Source organism: Garra rufa, chromosome 21 (assembly GCF_049309525.1).
Source record: "Garra rufa chromosome 21, GarRuf1.0, whole genome shotgun sequence".
Lineage (NCBI taxonomy): Eukaryota > Metazoa > Chordata > Actinopteri > Cypriniformes > Cyprinidae > Garra > Garra rufa.
The window spans coordinates 18,393,091-18,410,963 of record NC_133381.1 but is presented as its reverse complement, the minus strand read 5'-3'; the positions used below and the strand labels follow the sequence as shown (position 1 = coordinate 18,410,963).

The window sequence follows — 17,873 nt, the reverse complement described above, 5'->3', positions numbered from 1 at the left end:
TCTCAGCGTCTGTTTCAAGCTGTAGATTGTAAGAGTGTTGCGGTGTCACTGAACAAGTACTGCAAGGAACTCTGTCAAAGTATTTTAGCATAATATGTTGGAGGAAAAATACATGTGCAAGAACCATTACCGCAAGTGAATGTCATTCCATCATTTAAAAAGAAAAATTGATACTGGTTCTGAATAAGAACCACTTCTCGTTCCCTACCCTAATAGCCACTCTGTGCCTGGGTGTATATCATCTGCTCAGTCATGCCTCATTTCAGGAGATTAGTCATGATAATAACAATCCGTGACAATGTAAGAAAAACACACCCATTCGCTGGTAATGAGAATTGTGGAGTTCGAGATTTGAAGATTTTGAATCACTTCCAAACTTTAGAGGTTTTACGCCCTAATAACATACAAAAAATAAATCCAATCACATAGTCTATATACTAATGATGACTTTTTTTTTATATATATCTTTCCAGAAGCTCAGATACTCATTTATTCATGGATATTGGCACTCAACAGCATCTAATTATTAATAACAAATTCTTTGGAGCTGAAACAAACTGAAATGTCATGTAAACCTGATCTTATCCCACCCACATGCTACAAAAAAAAAGCCTGATCCCATCATGTGACACTCTGCTGTTGCTCACCTACGCAGGCCATGCGGGACATGTCGAGTGTGTATCCATCGAAGCAGTCGCAGGTGTATCCCTCCTGCACCCGCACACACCGTCCATTCTCACACCCGTTCAGCACTCCGCATTCCTCCGCTCGCAGTCCTTCGAATGCATCATATGGATCTGAGAGAAAGGTTGTGGAAACATGAATATATGAGTAAATAATGACAATAAATAATAATACATTTACTATTTTTTAAGGTGTATATTTGTACTCACTTCTTGGTTCTTCGTAATCTTCATAGAGGGGTAGTGTACCATCAGGGTTCAGAGGTCGAGAGTCATATTCAGGGCCGTATTCAGCAACTGGGCCAGCGACCAAAGCATCCTGACCATACGGCCGACGGATATTACACATAGTGGCATAGGCCTCTGGATGAGAATAAAGAAAGGAAAGAGTTTTTTTGTGTTTGCAGGTTCTTTGTGTCTCATAGATTGAGCAAGTATAGAATTACAGGGCAACCAGATCTGTGGGGTAAGTCTGCAATAATTTTAAGAAAGAACAAATGTCTTGAGGTATCATATACACTGCTGTTCAAAAGTTTGGGATCAGTAAGATTTTAAATGTTTTTTTTTTTTAAGTCGTTTTTGCTCATCAAGACAGAAATCTTTGCTCATAAAAATACAGAAAAAAACAGTAATATTGTAAAATATTATTGCAATTTTAAATAGTGGTTTTCTATGTTAATATACTTTAAATTAGAATTTATTCCTGTGATGCAAAGCTGAATTTTCAGCATCCTTACTCCAGTCTTCAGTGTCAGTTTTCTTTCAGAAATGATTGTAATATACTGATTTATTTTCAATAGTGTTTGGCAATATGCTCAATTTTCATATCGTCCTATCGTCAGCCTGTGAGATCGCCGATACACGATACTATCGTGCTAATTTATTTAATAATATGTAAATGTGTCAATATGTAATAAATTCCTTATTCGTTTTGTAAGGGTAGTGCATGTGACTAAGTTGTGCGTGTAACAGAGCGCTGACGGTAGTTCTGTCAGAGAAGTTCAAATTTACTTTCGGTTTCATTCTCTGCTATCTTCAGGGAGCGGTAAAGGTGCGTGCGTGAATGTAAATGAATGTATCTTTCTTTACCCGTCATATTGCGATAATGCTACCGCTATATGTCTGATCTTTGTCATCAGTTCATGTTGTAGTTCAGTTCATATAGAATGTGGAGAAGAGATGTGCGTGTAATTCACGTGCATATGTTTAGCGCCATTTTATCGCATCATACTTCTAGTTAATGCATACAGATGTAACTGAGGTGAATGTTTATGTTTACTATATACAGACAGATTCTGATATATCGTATTTAATTCAGCCTAAACCACATTTTACTACCTATGTTATCCTAATGACTGTCTAAATCTACACTTAATCTATGTACACTGTATGATGAATAAATCTCTTACCCATTTTCACTGCACACATCTGCGGCGCGACGCAACCACTCTATGCTTGTGTTTATACCGCGGCAAGTTTCTGAGGCATCCTAGAACCGACTCTCTGCGCTGCATCACTAAAGTTAGGTGCCTTTTTGACGGATAATAATAATAATCGTCTTACTATCGTCAAAGGCATCAGCAACAGGCGATATCTCTGACTATCGTCGATACACGATACTATCGGCACAACCCTAATTTTCAATGTTGAAAACAGTTGTGCAGCTTAATATTTCTTTTGGAACCTGTGATGTTTTTCAGGATTCTTTAAAGAATAAAACGTAAAAAGGAACAGCATTTATTTAGAATAGAAATCTTTTGTAACAATATACACTGCTATTTAAAGTTTGGGGTCAGTACATTTTTTCTCTTTCTTTCTTTGGAAGAAATTTGTACTTTTATTCAGCAAGGATGTGTTAAATTGATAAAAAAGTGATAGTAAAGACTTAAATTGTTAGAAAAGATTTATATTTTGAACAAATGCTGCTCTTTTTACCTTTTTATCAAATAATCCTGAAAAATTCCAAAAAAATATTAAGCAGACCAACTGTCTTTCAACAGATGAAAATTGCAGATGAAAAATTTGCATCACAGAAAAAAAAAATATTTTAAAGTATATTAAAACAGAAAACTTTTCTGTATTTTTGATCAAATAAATGGAACTTTGATGAACATAAGAGACGTATTTAAAAAAATCTTACTGATCCCAAACTTTTGATTGACAGTATACAAATTAACTTTGGGGATAAAACTGCATCCCTAATGAATTATTTTCAATACCAAACAGATTCACTTTCCAAATAGAGAGAAAGATGGGTTCAAAGCTGCTCCAGATTTTTCTCTGGAGTTTTAATGTGTAGTTGTGTATTTATACCTGTATTTTTCTGGGGGCAGAGAGCACAATCCATGCCCCAGGCCTCTCCATATAAACAGCAGCACTCTGTGAAGGTGGTCCGTAGGCTGTCAATGGGCTTTGTGCAGGCCAGGCTTTCTGTTACGGTCTCCCAGCAAATACCTGAGTACACATCAGTTTCTCTTTGCCCTTCAAAAACACAAACACGGTAAATAGCATTGTAAATGGTGATGAAAAAGTGTCAACCAAATTAAATTTACAGAATACTGAAATACACAAAAATCTGCAGTATGTTTTAACATGTAAACATGTATGTTTATAAAATGCAATGTATAATTTAAAATGTGTAAAACACCTGTGAAAAAAATCATGTGTGGCATGGCTTATTCTGACCACCCTCTAGGTGGCAGTATGACACTATTTGAAATTGCTTTGAGATCAAGATGAGCAATACAGGTCAGAGATGATCAAATAATGATCTCAGAAACAATTGAGGTAGATTATAGCACATTGAGGGGTGTAACACGTAGTCTGTAGTGTTTCAAATGTAAAATGTAGGGTTTTAGAGAATCTAGGGTTTATATTAAAGGATTTAGAGCATTGATTCTCAATCCAGCTCCCTGAGGAACCCCAACAATGCAGATTTAGGTGTCTCACTAATCTGACACACTCTATTCAGGTCATGGAGAACTTGACTAATGATCTTATGAGATGAATCAGAAGGAGAAATCCAAAATGTTTAGTGCTCGGGGGCTCCAGGATGGGATAACACTGATTTAGACACTGGGATTTACAGTTTAGTATGAGAGTTTTAAAGTATGATTTTGTGTGTATGTTTTTGGAGTGAAGGGATTTAGAGAAAAGGGATTGGGCAGTTAGGTGTAGGGTTTTCAGGTGCATAATACATTACCTGCTATGGTGGGCGAAATGCAGCGTGTGCTGTCAGGTGCAAGAACCAGGGGCGGAGTGCAGAAACACTGGTATGACCCATATGTGTTCATACATTTACCATCTATACAGTTCGATTCATCCGCACATTCATCAGTGTCTGCAGAGTCCAGAGACAGAGAGAGAAACAGAAAACAAACAGGCTCAATGAGCAAGTTCAACATGTACAATAGTGATACAAAAGACCATCTTTTTTCATACAACAAAATGAATTATTTCTACAGTTCTAATATTCATTAATATTTTTAATTAGGTTTCATTTTTAGGTTTGCAGTTTTCATTCAGATTTTTTTTTTTTTTACATTTCTATTTTATTTTTATCTCAGTTTTAGTAATATTAGCACTTGAACCTATTTCAGTTAATTGGTGATATTTCTCATTTTCAACTTTTTTATCTAATATTAAGATTTTATGTGATTTCAGCTTTACTTCAATTACTGAAATTAATAGTTTTATTTTCATTTTAGTTTTATTTAACATAAACAACACTGATAGGCACACCACAGGTTCAAAGTGACAAATTGCTTTACACAATTAAAGTCCATTTAAAGGGATGGTTGACTTAAAAATGAAAATTACCCCATAATTTACTCACCCTTAAGCCAGTGCGTAAGACTTTTTTTCTTTCAGCTGAATACAGCTGAATAGAGTTACATAAAAAAAATGTTCTGGCTTTTCCAAGCTTTGTAATAGCAGTGAATGGCTGCTGAGATTTTGAAGTCCAATAAAGCTTATTCATCCATCATAAAAAGTACTCCACACAGCTCTGTGGGGTTAATAAAAGCCTTCTGAAGTAAATCGATGTGATTGTGTAAGAAAAATATCCATATTTAAAACTTTATAAACCAAAATCTCCAGCTTAAGCTGACTATCTTTCCACTGAATGTCAAACGCAGTGATGAAAGCGGAAGCGCAGAGAAGACAGCAAAGCAAAACACTGCTCATGAATTAGAAATACTGTACAAAATGAGGAATTGTAAAGAAAAATGTACGTGAACGCACATACAAAAGTTAACGGAAGCTAGAGACTACAGTTTAGAAAGTTTTAAATATGGATATCATTCTTTAATGCATCGAAGAAAAGCTTTTCAGAAGGCCTTTATTAACCCCCTAGAGACATGTAGAGCACTTTTTACAATGAATAGATGAACTTTATTGGACTTCAAAAAATCAACAGCCATTTACTTCCTTTATAAAGCTTGGATGAGTCAAGACATCTTTTAGTGTAACTCCGATTATATTTATCTGAAAGAAGAAAGTCATACACACCTAGGATGGCTTGAGGCTGAGTAAATCATGGGGTAATTTTCATTTTTGGAAATAAATTTCTCTTTAAACACACTTAGTGTGTTTGTTTACATAAAACCAGATGAGCCCACAGAGTGTATGTAAAGTTTGTGGCCTCCTCCAGAACCTGCACCCATTGACCTGGTGTCAAAAAGACTGACACATGCAGAAACAAGAGAGATATTTGTATGTGTGTGTGTTTGTTTGTGTGAAAATGCATGGTTGAGTTCGGAGAGTGAGTGGGAGCTCATATGTGTGTGTGTCAGTGTGGGTGTAGGAAATCAAATGATTGTGGCTACGCTGAATATGTGTGTGTAAGGCAGTCAGGGGTGTGGCAGCTTTAAGGCAGTGCGGCCGGGCGAGACTCCATTGCTGTGGGTCTGTGGTTTGTGTGAGTGTGTGTATGTGTGTTTAGGCAGGCAGACAGCCTGCGGTGCACCATGGAGCTGCGGCCTGGATCGTAACGGCTGTGCCGCCCTGACCGGTCGCAAGATGTAGCCCTTTGACCCAAGCTTACAAACACATATAACCTGCTATCATGCTGCACTCATAATGTCGCCGCAAACCACAAACCGGCAGCTGCAGCAGGTTTAAAACTTAAATTTAAATCCAATTTAAATGTGTTGGCGTTACGGTGAGCCAAACTAGGCCAACACTTACACACGCTATCTATTCAGCATGTAAACTCACATGCACCCACACAAAAACACATACGAGCCGTCATTCCGAACCAACAAAAGAACACAGTGACAATTCAAGGCCAAACATCACAAGCAATAAACGGCTTAAGCAGCATGTTATAAATAGCAAACTCATCTAAGATGACTTTCTAACCTTTCTAAGAATACGTAGACTAAAATAAAACACTTTCAAGTAACTTTGTAATGTTATAAAGCTATGAGAATACTTTTTTGGCACAAAGAAAACAAAAATAACTACTTTATTCAACAATTTCTGTGGTACTCTTGTGAATGTGTAGCAAAGACTGACACATGAGTTGATATTTTTGTTTTCTTTGCTCACAAAAGGTATTCTCATAGCCTTATAACATTATGGTTGAACCACTGATGTCACATGGACTATTTTAAAGGCACAATATGTACGTTTTCGCCACTAGAGGGCACATATTTAAAACAAACATAGAAACAAAAGCGTAGTAATTCACCTAGACTCGGGCAGAAATCGTGTCCATGGATGAGCTCATGTATTAAAGACTTATTAAGGTCACTGTAGTATGAAGCAGGATGAGGCTGAAAGTCGTGGAAGCAAAACGAGGATGCTAAAGCAATTGCTAATGAAGGATGAGCGCGACACTTGGCTCAAAAGAAGCAGAGCTTTTATTATGCCATAGGCATCCGCTTCTGCTTTTTCCAGTCATGCGTATGTAGGAAAAAGCAGTGCTGTTTTATCATACTAGATATGTAGAGTGTGTTGAAAGTTATGTTATAATGCTACGCATTCATTACCTGTCTAATAAAATGCATAACAAATTAAATTGTCTTTGGGGTTTCCATGTTTTCTACAAAATAAAACAGGAAATTCGAGGGAGTATGATGTCTTCGGCAGGCAACGCAATAACACAGTTCATTAGACTAATTAAAATTGCTAATTTCTCTGGATTTCAACATTCTTTGAAACATTTGGAATAATGTACAGTCAAGCACAAAATTATTGATACCCCTGGCAAATTCTGACTTAAAGTTACTTTCATTCAACCAGCAAGTTTTTTTGATTAGAAATGTCATAGACATATCCCACAAGATAATAAGACGATGTACAAGAGGCGTCACTGTGGAAAAAATTATTACTCATCTTTTATTTACATTTGAACAAAAAGTGGCATGTCCAAAATTATTCATACCCTTCTCAATAATCAATAGAAAAGCCTTTTTTGGCTATTACAGCAATCAAACGCTTCCTATAATTGCTGACCAGCTTTTTGCATGTCTCCACTGGTATTTTTGCCCATTCATCTTTAGTAATGAGCAGGTTGGAGGGTCTCCTTGCCATCACCCTGATCTTTAGCTCCCTCCACAGATTCTCAATTGGATTTAAGTCAGTTTTTTGTCTGCTAACCATTTCTTCACCACTTTTGCTGTGTGTTTTGGGTCGTTGTCATGCTGCAATGTCCACTGGTGCCCAAGGCCAAGTTTCTCTGCAGACTGCCTGATGTTGTTGTTGAGAATTTTGATGTATTGCTCCTTTTTCATGGTGCTGTTTACTGTGATTAGGTTCTCTGGTCCACCGGCTGAAAAACACCCCCAAAACATTAGGTTCCCACCACCATGTTTGAGAATAGGGGATGGTGTTCTTAGGGTTGAAGGCTGCTTCTTTTTTACGCCAAATGAAGGCTACATCATTGTGGCCAAACAATTCCATTTTTGTTTCATCTGACCATAAAACAGAAGACCAGAAGTCTTCTTCTTTGTCAAGATCAGCATTTGCAAAGGACAAGTGGGATTTTGTATCTTATCTGGAGAAGTGGCGTCCTCCTTGGTCTGCGTCCGTGGAACCCAGCGGTGTACAGTGTCCATTGGACTGTCTGCCTTGAGATGTTGCCACCAGCAGAGCCTAGATTTATCAGGATGGCCTTGGTGGTGATCCTTGGATTCTTTTTTACCTCTCTCACTATCCTCCTGGCCAGCACAGGTGTCACTTTTGGCTTCCGACCACGTCCTTTGAGATTTTTCACAGTGCAGAACGTCTTGTATTTTTTAATAATACTTTGCACTGTAGCCACTGGAACTTCAAAACATTAGATATGGTCTTATAGCCCTCTCCTGACTTGTGAGCAGCCACAATGCAAAGCCACAGGTCCTCAGTGAGCTCCTTTGTCTTAGCCATGACTGTCCACAAACCAACAGCAGAGAGCTTCTGTTTTTCACCTGTTGAGTTGATTAAAACAGCTGTTCCCAATGAATCAGGGTAATTAGGATGCTTTAGAACAGACTGGACTATCTGGAATGGTATAGAACTTTGGATTTCCCCATAGATTGTGACAGTTTGCAAAGGGTATGAAAAATTTTGGACATGCCACTTTTTGTTCAAATGTAAATAAAAGCTGGAAAATATTTTTCCACAATGATGCCTCTTGTATATCATCGTATTATGTTTTGGAAGAAGCCTGTGTCCTTTCTGTTAAAAAAAAAAATGGTTGAATAACAGTAACTTTAAGTCAGAATTTGCCAGGGGTATGAATAATTTCAGAAAACTCAAATTTCATCAAAAATATCTTAATTTGTGTTCCGAAAATGAACAAAGGTCTTAGGGGTTTGGGATGACATGAGGGTGAACTATCCCTTAAAGTTAACAGTCAACTTCGAAAGTTCAGAGGATGACATCACCACTCTTTTTGAAGGTTTTGTTTGTCAAAATAACTTTTTTTTGTGCTTTGCAGAAGACTTTGGAACAACATGAGGTAATTGCCATGAACTCTCCCTTTGAGAAAAAAGACAGATGAGACATAGTAATCCACAGTTGTTCGGGGATTACATGCAGATTGTGATTTTGGACCTTACCCACACACTGTAGTTTGCTCTCATCATAGTAGAGTCCGGTCTTGCAGTAACACTCATACCCGCCGGGGGTATTAAGACAAAAGCCATCTTTGCAGATCTCATTTTCAAAAAGCTTGCATTCATCTGCATCTGTGAATCACAAACATCAACAAATTGTTATTATTTCATAAATGATTTTCAACACCTCATCTACAGATTAGCATGCATCTGGATGGATAGCTCTAATTAGTGTTCTTATTTGGGTATCTGCTACATGCAGAAATGTCATTTGACTGGAGACTGGCAGGGAGGAAATGTCCTTACCATCCATAAGCATTCCATTTAAACATACGCCGACACGCACACACATCCCGACCGCATCGCATTCACTCGTGCTGCCACCAGCCAAAGAGAAACCACACTCTCGCTGCATTCATAAATTAAATCAGTGCATTAGACTGGCCCTGTGACTGAGGTTTCCCCACACTGGGAAGCAGGCTGCTGAGTGTGTGCGTTTCAGCATACTGTATGTAGGTCAGATGCTAAGCGATGTCTGCGGCTGCTTCCACACATTACGAAGTCAAAAATATGTGCATTAAACAGGAGGGGAAAAGTGCAAGGCACATCAATGCTTAAACATAAAACCATATAAGCACAAAACTGCACAAAAGCTCACGTAAACAACCAGATATTAAAGGAACAGTTCATCCAAAGGAGAAATCAATGTCACCATTTGAATCAATGTCATCCTACAATGAAAGTCATTGGGGTTTAGTGTTGTTTTGGATTCCATTGGCTTTCACTGTATGGGCAAAAACCTTCTTATGTGTTCCACAGAGGTCAGTCAGTCATACACGTTTTGGAACAACATGAGGGTGAGTAAATTGCGACTCAGAATTACGACTTTATTTTTTCAAAAAAGTGACTTTATTTCTTAGAAATTAGACTTTATTCCTCAGAAATGCAACTTTATTTCTTAGACATGGGAATTTTATTCCTCAGAATTCCGACTCTATTTCTCAGAATTTGCGACACTATTTTTAGAATTGTGAATTTATATCTTACAATTCTAACTTAATTTCTTAATATTAAAGTTTATAAGCTCAGAATTGCGACTATTTCTCAGAAATTTGTTTATTTCTCAGAACTGCAACTTTATTTTTCAAAAATGTGACTTTATTTCTCAGAAATGCGACTTTCTCAGAATTGTGCACTTGTCTCAGAACTGCGACTTTATATCTTGCAATTTTAACCTGATTTCAGAAATGTGAATTTATTCCTCAGAATTCTGACATTAATTGTCAGAAATGCGACTTAATTTCTCAGAATTGTGATTTTACTTATCAGAAATGCGACTGTTTTTCAGAAATGCGACTTAATTTCTCAGAATTGTGATTTTACTTATCAGAAATGCGACTATTTTTCAGAAATGCGAATTTATTTCTCAGAATTGCGACTTTTTTCTCAGAATTGTGAGTTTATTTCTCAGAATTACAACTTTATTTCTCAAAAATGCAACTTTATTTAAGGACAGATTTTTCATTTTTGGGTGAACTATCTCCTTAAAATTACATGGGCACACAAATACCTTTAAAGCTTTCTGGTGAGCTGGTTGTAGGAATCGCAGGATCCTCAGGAGGAATGTAACCCCGGCCTGCCGGACACATCTGTGAGAACTGATCTGCATGGGAGAAAGTCAGGAGTTAATAAAAGAAAATGTCTTATTTTACTGTCTGTATTTATTTTAAGAATGGTGATTATTGCATATTAGTTGAAGATAGTTGATGAGCTAGTAAAGCAAAACAAAAATGAGAGTCATTGCCTATTATCTTATTGAAGTCCAGACATGATTTAATAATATAATTGGCTTGTCTGAGAACTGAGAATAGAAGATTCTCAGTCATTTAGGTCATGATAGCACAGACAAGCTTTTACATGTATTGAACACCCTTCGTCAGGCATCATTTGCCGAAAGATGGATATTGTTTTCCATTTAACCTTACCACAATCTACAGTCCTATCTGATCTGCCTGTCAGACATTAAAAATGAGCAGAGACAGATTTATAAGCACTAAAGTGCAACAACATGTGGACTTCCCTTCAGGACATGTCCTTTTTAACAAATTTGTAAGGAGATTTGAAGTAAAAATGTTGTGGGAATCATTACAGGCTTAAATGATAATGGCTTTAAACATTTTCTGTGTCTCTTTAATTACTTTTTTCTACTTTGAGATGAATTTCTCTAATTTGGGCTTATCTTTTTTTAAGTTCCCCAACAAAAAAACTTTAAAATGAATAGTTTACCTTAAATGAACCAGGAAAATTGATTCACTGCGAGAAATCACTTTAAAAGAACGAATAATTCACTATCCTCAAGTTTAACTCACTGACTTGATGCATGCTGCCTAAATAAGTTCTACTTTGAGTTGAAAATTTGGGCTTATCTTTTAAAGTTCACCACCATTGTATTTTTTCAAAAAGTTTTAAAACAGAAAAATCTATTCTGCTTGAAGTTTAAAAGTAATAGTTTACCTGAAATAAACCAGGTCAGCTGATTCACTGCAAAGAATCGTCTCTAAAGAATGATTCATTCACTATCCTCAAGTTAAACACACTGAATAAATGATTCACGCTGTCTTAAAGGAGAAATTTACTTCCAGAACAAAAATTTACAGATAATTTACTCACCCCCTTGTTATCCAAGATGTTAATGCCTATCTTTCTTCAGTCTTAAAGAAATTATGTTTTTTGAGGAAAACATTTCAGAATTTCTCTCCATATAGTGGACTTCTATGGTGCCCCTGAGTTTGAACTTCCAAAATGCAGTTTAAATGCAGCCTCTAAATAAACCCAGTCGAGGAAGAAGGGTTTTATCTAGCGAAACGACTGGTTATTTTCTAAAAAAATGATTAAAATTTATATACTTTTTAACCTCAAATGCTCATCTTGTCTAGCTCTGCGTCAGCTCTGTGTATTTCGGTTCAAGACAGTTAGGTTAGTTTGAAAAACTTTTTAGAAAATAACTAATTGTTTCGCTAGATAAGACCCTTCTTCCTCAGCTGCGATCGTTTACAGCCCTTTGAAGCTGCATTTTAACTGTATTTTGGAAGTTCAAACTCAGGGACACCATAGAAGTCCATTATATGGAGAGAAATCCTGAAATGTATTCCTCAAAAAACATAATTTCTTTACAACTGAAGAAAGAAAGACATGAACATCTTGGATGACAAGGGGGTGAGTAAATTATCTGTACATTTTTGTTCTAGAAGTGAACTTCTCCTTTAATATGTGACCCTGGACCACAAAAGCAGTCTTAAGTAGCACGGGTATATTTGTAGCAATAGCCAAAAATACATTGTATGGGTCAAAGTTATTGATTTTTCTTTTTTGGCCAAAAAATTAGGTAATGATCATGTTCCAAGAAGATATTTAGTAAATTTCCTACTGTAAATATACAATAGTTCTTAGCAATATTTTGATTTTTTTTGCACCCTTCAGATTTTAGATTTTCAAATAGTTTGGCCAAATATTGTCCCATCAACAAATCATACATTAATAGAAGGTTTATTTATTCAACTTTCAAATGACCATGCATTTTCACACATTAATAAATGTTCTGATGTATAAATCTCAATTAAAAAAAAGACCCTTATGACTGGTTTTGTGGTCTAGGGCCACATATCTATACAAATGTGTTCGTACTGGATCTTTTGTGTGTGATTGTAACTGAGTACCTGTTCCCGGTATTGGGCAGGGATGGACCTCACAGTTGTCCCCCCAGCCGGCTCCCAGTGTACAGCAGCACTCCTCTTTAGTCATGCTGCTGGCCAGCACCTTATCACACAGGTTCTCATCATTCAAGTTGAAGTAACACTCTTTCCTCTCCACTTGTTCGACTGTGAGGTACAAGACAACAACAAAACACAGATAACTCAGACCAGTTGCTTTATCATTTTAAAATATTCAGCTATGAATTTTCAATCATGATTTGTCAAAGGAACAGAATGAACAGAAAAAAAGTCAATGAATAAATGTAACATTTCATTGCACTAGGGAAATGAAGAACACCTAAAGAACCAAGGTCAAGAACACAACAGAAACTGCGCACGACATCAGCGAGCAGTTTTACAGTTCAGCCTTGGCTTTCCAGTCACTGAGTGCTTTTTTTTTTATTATTTCCACATAATTCATATTCATAATTCATAACTTTTGCGATTCTAGTTTTATGCTGTTCTACCACCATACTTATATGTAAAAAGCATGATTTACAGCTCTGGTAAGAGATACCGGGGTATTTCTTGTAAAAACCAAAAAATAATGTTTAAACTCAGGAGACAGTGAGGTTTTATGAGGGGAGGAGGATTAGACGGGTGGATTTGAACAAAAATCCTTAACTAAAACAGTTGGCTAAGATCTAAGAAAATGCTTCCTGTTACTTGATCTTCCAGGCACAGCTGGTGTGTAGCCACACACACACACACACACACACACACATCCAATCAACATTGTTCTTTCATTTCCCAGTTCCACCATGTTCTTCAGAACTAGAGGAACAAATTGATTTCAATCTAGCCAGTGCCAATCCTTAAACCTTAAAGAGATAGTTCACCCAGAAATGAAAATTCTGTCATTAATTACTCACCCTCATGTCGTTCCAAAGCCGTAAGATATTTAAAATACTGAAAGAACTAAAATATTTTTGATGAAATCTGAGAACTTTCTGACCCTGCATAGATAGCAATGTTATTAACATTGCATACATTTAATAACATTTAATAAGATGCTTGACAATTAGTATACAGTTTAGATTGGCTGTATGGTTCTGCTCTGGGCAAGAACTCCCTGCACAGAACAGAACCAACATTAATGTATTGCAGATAGCATTAATGTTCAATAATTTAATGTACAAATTTTAAAAATCAGTCTGATTCAAACGAAAATCAGAAGGCTAGATACTGACTGGACAAGAGGTGGAGCTGGGGGTGGAGAAGGGTAATTAGCTACTGATCAACTTGAAAGCTGCTGACAATATGAACGACCTTATGAAATTTTAAACCAGTAAGAGCTTCGTTCATCTTCGAAACACAAATTAAATAATAAACGGAGCAATTCCAATAGGGTCCTCGCACTGCAGTGCTCGGGCTCTAAATATTTTGGATGAAATTTGAGAGCTTTCTGATCATGCATAGACAGCAACACAACTGACACATTCAAGGCCCAGAAGGGTAATAAGGACGTTGTTAAAACAGTCCATGTGACATCGGAAAATATGAGAGGTGGAGCTGGGGATGGAGAAGGCAATATGAAGGACCTTATATATGAAGGTGTCTTATTCCTATAGATAGACATGGATCAGCTGAGATGCAAGCTTCATTAACATGACCTGCCAGAACTATTAAAATAACAGAAATGTTATTTTTGTTTTCTTTGCACACAAAAAGTATTCTCAACGTTATGATTGAACCACCGATGTCACATGGACTGTTTTAACAATGTCCTTATTACCCTTCTGGGCCTTGAATGTGTCAGTTGTGTTGCTATCTATAAGTTGCTGGGGTCAGAAAGCTCTCGAATTTCATCCAAAATATTCAAATTTGTGTTTCGAAGATGAACGAAGGTCTTACTGGTTTGGAACGACATAAGGGTGAGCAATTAATGACATAATTTTTATTTTTGGGTGAACTATCTCTTTAATATCTGCTAACACTTTATTTCGATGGCCCCCAACACACATTCTACAGACTGAAGTAATAAGAAGTACATGTCAACTTTATTAACCTTAACAGTCTACTAATACTCTAATGAGACTTATAGATAGTAGAATGTCTAAAGTGGACAATTGAAACCTAGCAATAAAAGAATCAGGAAATCTGTCTAGACTTTCAAAAGCAGTTATCTCATTCTGATAGGTCTTCTTGTATATCTCTCCGCACTGGTCTTTTTTATCTTAGCGTGGGAGCTTCTTCTTGGCTCTTACGTGCTTTGGGGCCCGTGGTGCTTTGGTCCCTCTGTAATCCTCAGACTGAATCTCATTTCTCTCCTGCCAGATCGTTTACAACCCCCATTCATCACGGCTTGCCTCCCTCTGTTCTACTCAGAGCTGGACTCTGATGATTTGAAGTTAATGTCCTGTTGCACTAGAGGATCTCCATGGCTGAGATTAAAACGTGAAGAGCTTCAGAATCGTTTCAGGTAAACAGTGAAGCCGAGACGTTACGCAGAAGGAGGACAGGGGTCATCTGTCCAGATAAAAGGTAATCTGTGGCTTGTAGGTTTGGATTAGGGCACTGTTTGTGGGATTTCTGTAGGATAATGAATTGGTCGATCACATTGTGGTGTTTACAGAAGGCTACGACTTTACCTGGTGGCGTAGAGAAGCATTTGGCCGACATTGGATCAAATTCTTGCATCTCATCAGGACACAAACACAGGAAGGTGCCTTCACGATTCTCACAGGTGGCCTCACCGCACACGTTACCGAGCAGCTCGCACTCGTTCACATCTGCAGGCAAAAATGTGTTTTGTTATTGAGCTGAAGATGCAATCTGAACTGCAGGAGTTTTGTGTTGGATGAGATCATTTGTTGTTCTACCAAGTCAAGTCAAGTCAAGTCACCTTTATTTATATAGCGCTTTATACAATACAGATTGCTTCAAAGCAGCTTTACAGGGATAAACAGGAAAATAATTATTCAATGATGCAAACATATTTCTGTAGTAAACCAGCTCTAAAAAAAACAAAACAAGAGTCATCGTTTGGCTGAGGTCAGTTTAAGGTTGATTCAGTTCTTCAGTTCTCATCCAATAGTGTCAGTACAGTCAATTAAATAATATTTCTGAATACCACTAATAGGCTTCTAGTTTAGAAAGAAGATTTAATTGAAAAATGAACCAGTTCAACCGGTTCATTTAAAAAAGAACATCAGTTCAAAAGAATGATTCATTCAGGTTTCTTGGATTCAATTCACTCACTCAATCTATTCGCAATTGGTTCTTGAGATAACATCTCAAAGGAGTGGAAGATCAGTGAATAACTTTTAATCGGTTCCTCACAAAAAGGCATCATATGGTTTTAAGTCTATGGACGATTCAAGTTGTTTGAGATGTTAAACGAATCGCAATTGTCTTCAGAAAAGTTTAGATGGTATTTTCTTTTCATCTTGCCTCTGTGTAATGCATAATAATGTAGTATTTACTAGTATTTATAAGCTTTGTTTACAGCGGTAACCAAGAAAACAATGTATTGCCGCCATTCCATAAGCGCCACCTGCTGTCAGAGAGTGAATTTGCGTTCTCATTCAGCCTGTCTGCTGTTTTTGTTTCGTTGAGATACATTATGTAGTATAGTTTGACAATGCTAAATTCAGACCATTCTGCTTTGCTTGAAATGTTTAAATTATACAATCTAATTTACATGAAAAACTGCTCATGTTGCATTTATGCAGCATCTTTGTTTGGATTGTGATTGAAATTTGTGATTGAAAATGTTTGTTTATATGAAGAGATTTATTTTATTTGTATTATTTATTTATTTGATTTGGGATTTGTTTTTAAATTTTAGTTTAGTTTTATTTGACATTTTTAAGGGCACCTTTTATTTATAATTTGTCTCAAATCTCACTTTGTTAAAAAAAAAAACAGTGAGAAAATTGTATTCTGAAATAAGTATCATGCATTGTATTTAGAGTACTACAGACTGCCAAAAGTTATAACAAATCAAGGAGAAGAGTTCAAAAGACTGTCTGAGGAACAAAAGGCATTTGTGGTTGGCCAAACTGAACCTGGAATTCCAGGGCAAGAATCTTGACAACATTTGTTTTTGTTCTTATCATTTCCAGTCAGGTAGATGAAATATTAGGCTAATATCTTAATTAATACTAATCGTATCTACCTTTACCACCTATTAACTTTAGTTTGTCAAAATATTGTGCCCTTTCCTGCTAACTAAGTCCTTCTCTATATGATTTAGTAGCTTCAACAACATTTTTTTCCAAGGTTTAGATAAATAAATCAGAGAACAATGTATTCAGGAATACATTAACTGTGCAATCCATGCTGTTGTTTACATATGAGTATCTCCAATATGGCTGCACATCTGGGTAACTGACCAAACCATGTTATAACCTCTAAAGAAACATGAAGGACATAGTTTCACCAGATTTCTGACCAGACTTTTTACAACCACAAACTTATGTGAACTCATGAACTCTAAAGCTTGTGAAACACTGGTCATTATCTAGTCATACTTTATCATGTCTATAGCTTTGTCCTGATTGGTTAAGAGCCTTCTGCAGTTTTCATTAATTTCCCTTATCAAAACAGTGGCTTTTGGGAACCTCATAGAGTAATGACAAACTGTGCACACAGCTGACTTCAGTAAATAAAACAGCCCCATTTTTCTGCCCACCGTCTCTGACAGCTTGAATTTATGATGGCCAAAGTAGCACTATAATGCAAGTGTCTACTTCCTGCAACAAGGCTCTCTCCTCCCATCTACTCTGTTCTCTCTCTTTTCTTCTCAATGCTTCACACATCTGTGACTCTCATTCTCTTGCTTTTATCAATCATCTCAAAGCACCATATACAAAAGGATGCAATAAATCAACTTGTGTGGAGAGCCTTTATGTGCAATAGACTCTGAATGCTCTAATAGAGCCATCCCGCCAGACGCACGCACGTACACACTCCAGACCCTCTCAGTGATGGTGGGCCAGCTCGTCAATGAGCCTGGAAGTGTTAAACGGTCGTCTGGAGCCAGCAGCAGCGTGGGTGCTGGACCACTAGGGAATGATAAAAAGTTGGAAATGGACGTCAGTGCCAGATGAACAATGTAAAAGACAGATACGACCTCATAAGAGCTGATATACACTAGCGGTTTTTCCAAGCACTCCAGATTAAGAGTACCGTTTCACAGGAACATTTTCTACCCCCGAAAGAGTTGGGGTGCTTTCTGCACTGCTGCTTAATATACAGTGCAATGACAACACAAATTTTACTTTAAAGAGTTACTTCACCCAAAAATGATAATTAGCCCATGTTTTACTCATCCTCAAGGCATCCTAGGTGTATACGACTTCCTTCTTTCAGACGAATGCAATCTTGAGTTATATTAAAAAATGTTCTAGCTCCTTCAAGCTTTATAATGCAATGGACAGGTGTTTCTCTTT

General features: G+C 36.9%; 1 protein-coding gene across 5 annotated transcripts in view; it reads right to left on the bottom strand.

Moving 5' to 3' along the window:
* The window catches only part of ltbp1 (latent transforming growth factor beta binding protein 1), a 117,320-nt gene that overhangs the window by 2,868 nt on the left and 96,579 nt on the right, over positions 1 to 17,873 (bottom strand). For all 5 annotated transcript variants that reach the window (XM_073826465.1, XM_073826461.1, XM_073826463.1 and 2 more), the window contains 8 exons: positions 15,069 to 15,209; positions 12,442 to 12,603; positions 10,296 to 10,388; positions 8,729 to 8,857; positions 3,886 to 4,023; positions 2,997 to 3,164; positions 894 to 1,046; positions 648 to 797 (listed from right to left, as the gene is read on the bottom strand). In XM_073826465.1, the coding sequence (XP_073682566.1) occupies positions 648 to 797; positions 894 to 1,046; positions 2,997 to 3,164; positions 3,886 to 4,023; positions 8,729 to 8,857; positions 10,296 to 10,388; positions 12,442 to 12,603; positions 15,069 to 15,209 (1,134 nt within the window). The remainder of the gene's footprint in view (positions 1 to 647; positions 798 to 893; positions 1,047 to 2,996; positions 3,165 to 3,885; positions 4,024 to 8,728; positions 8,858 to 10,295; positions 10,389 to 12,441; positions 12,604 to 15,068; positions 15,210 to 17,873) is intronic.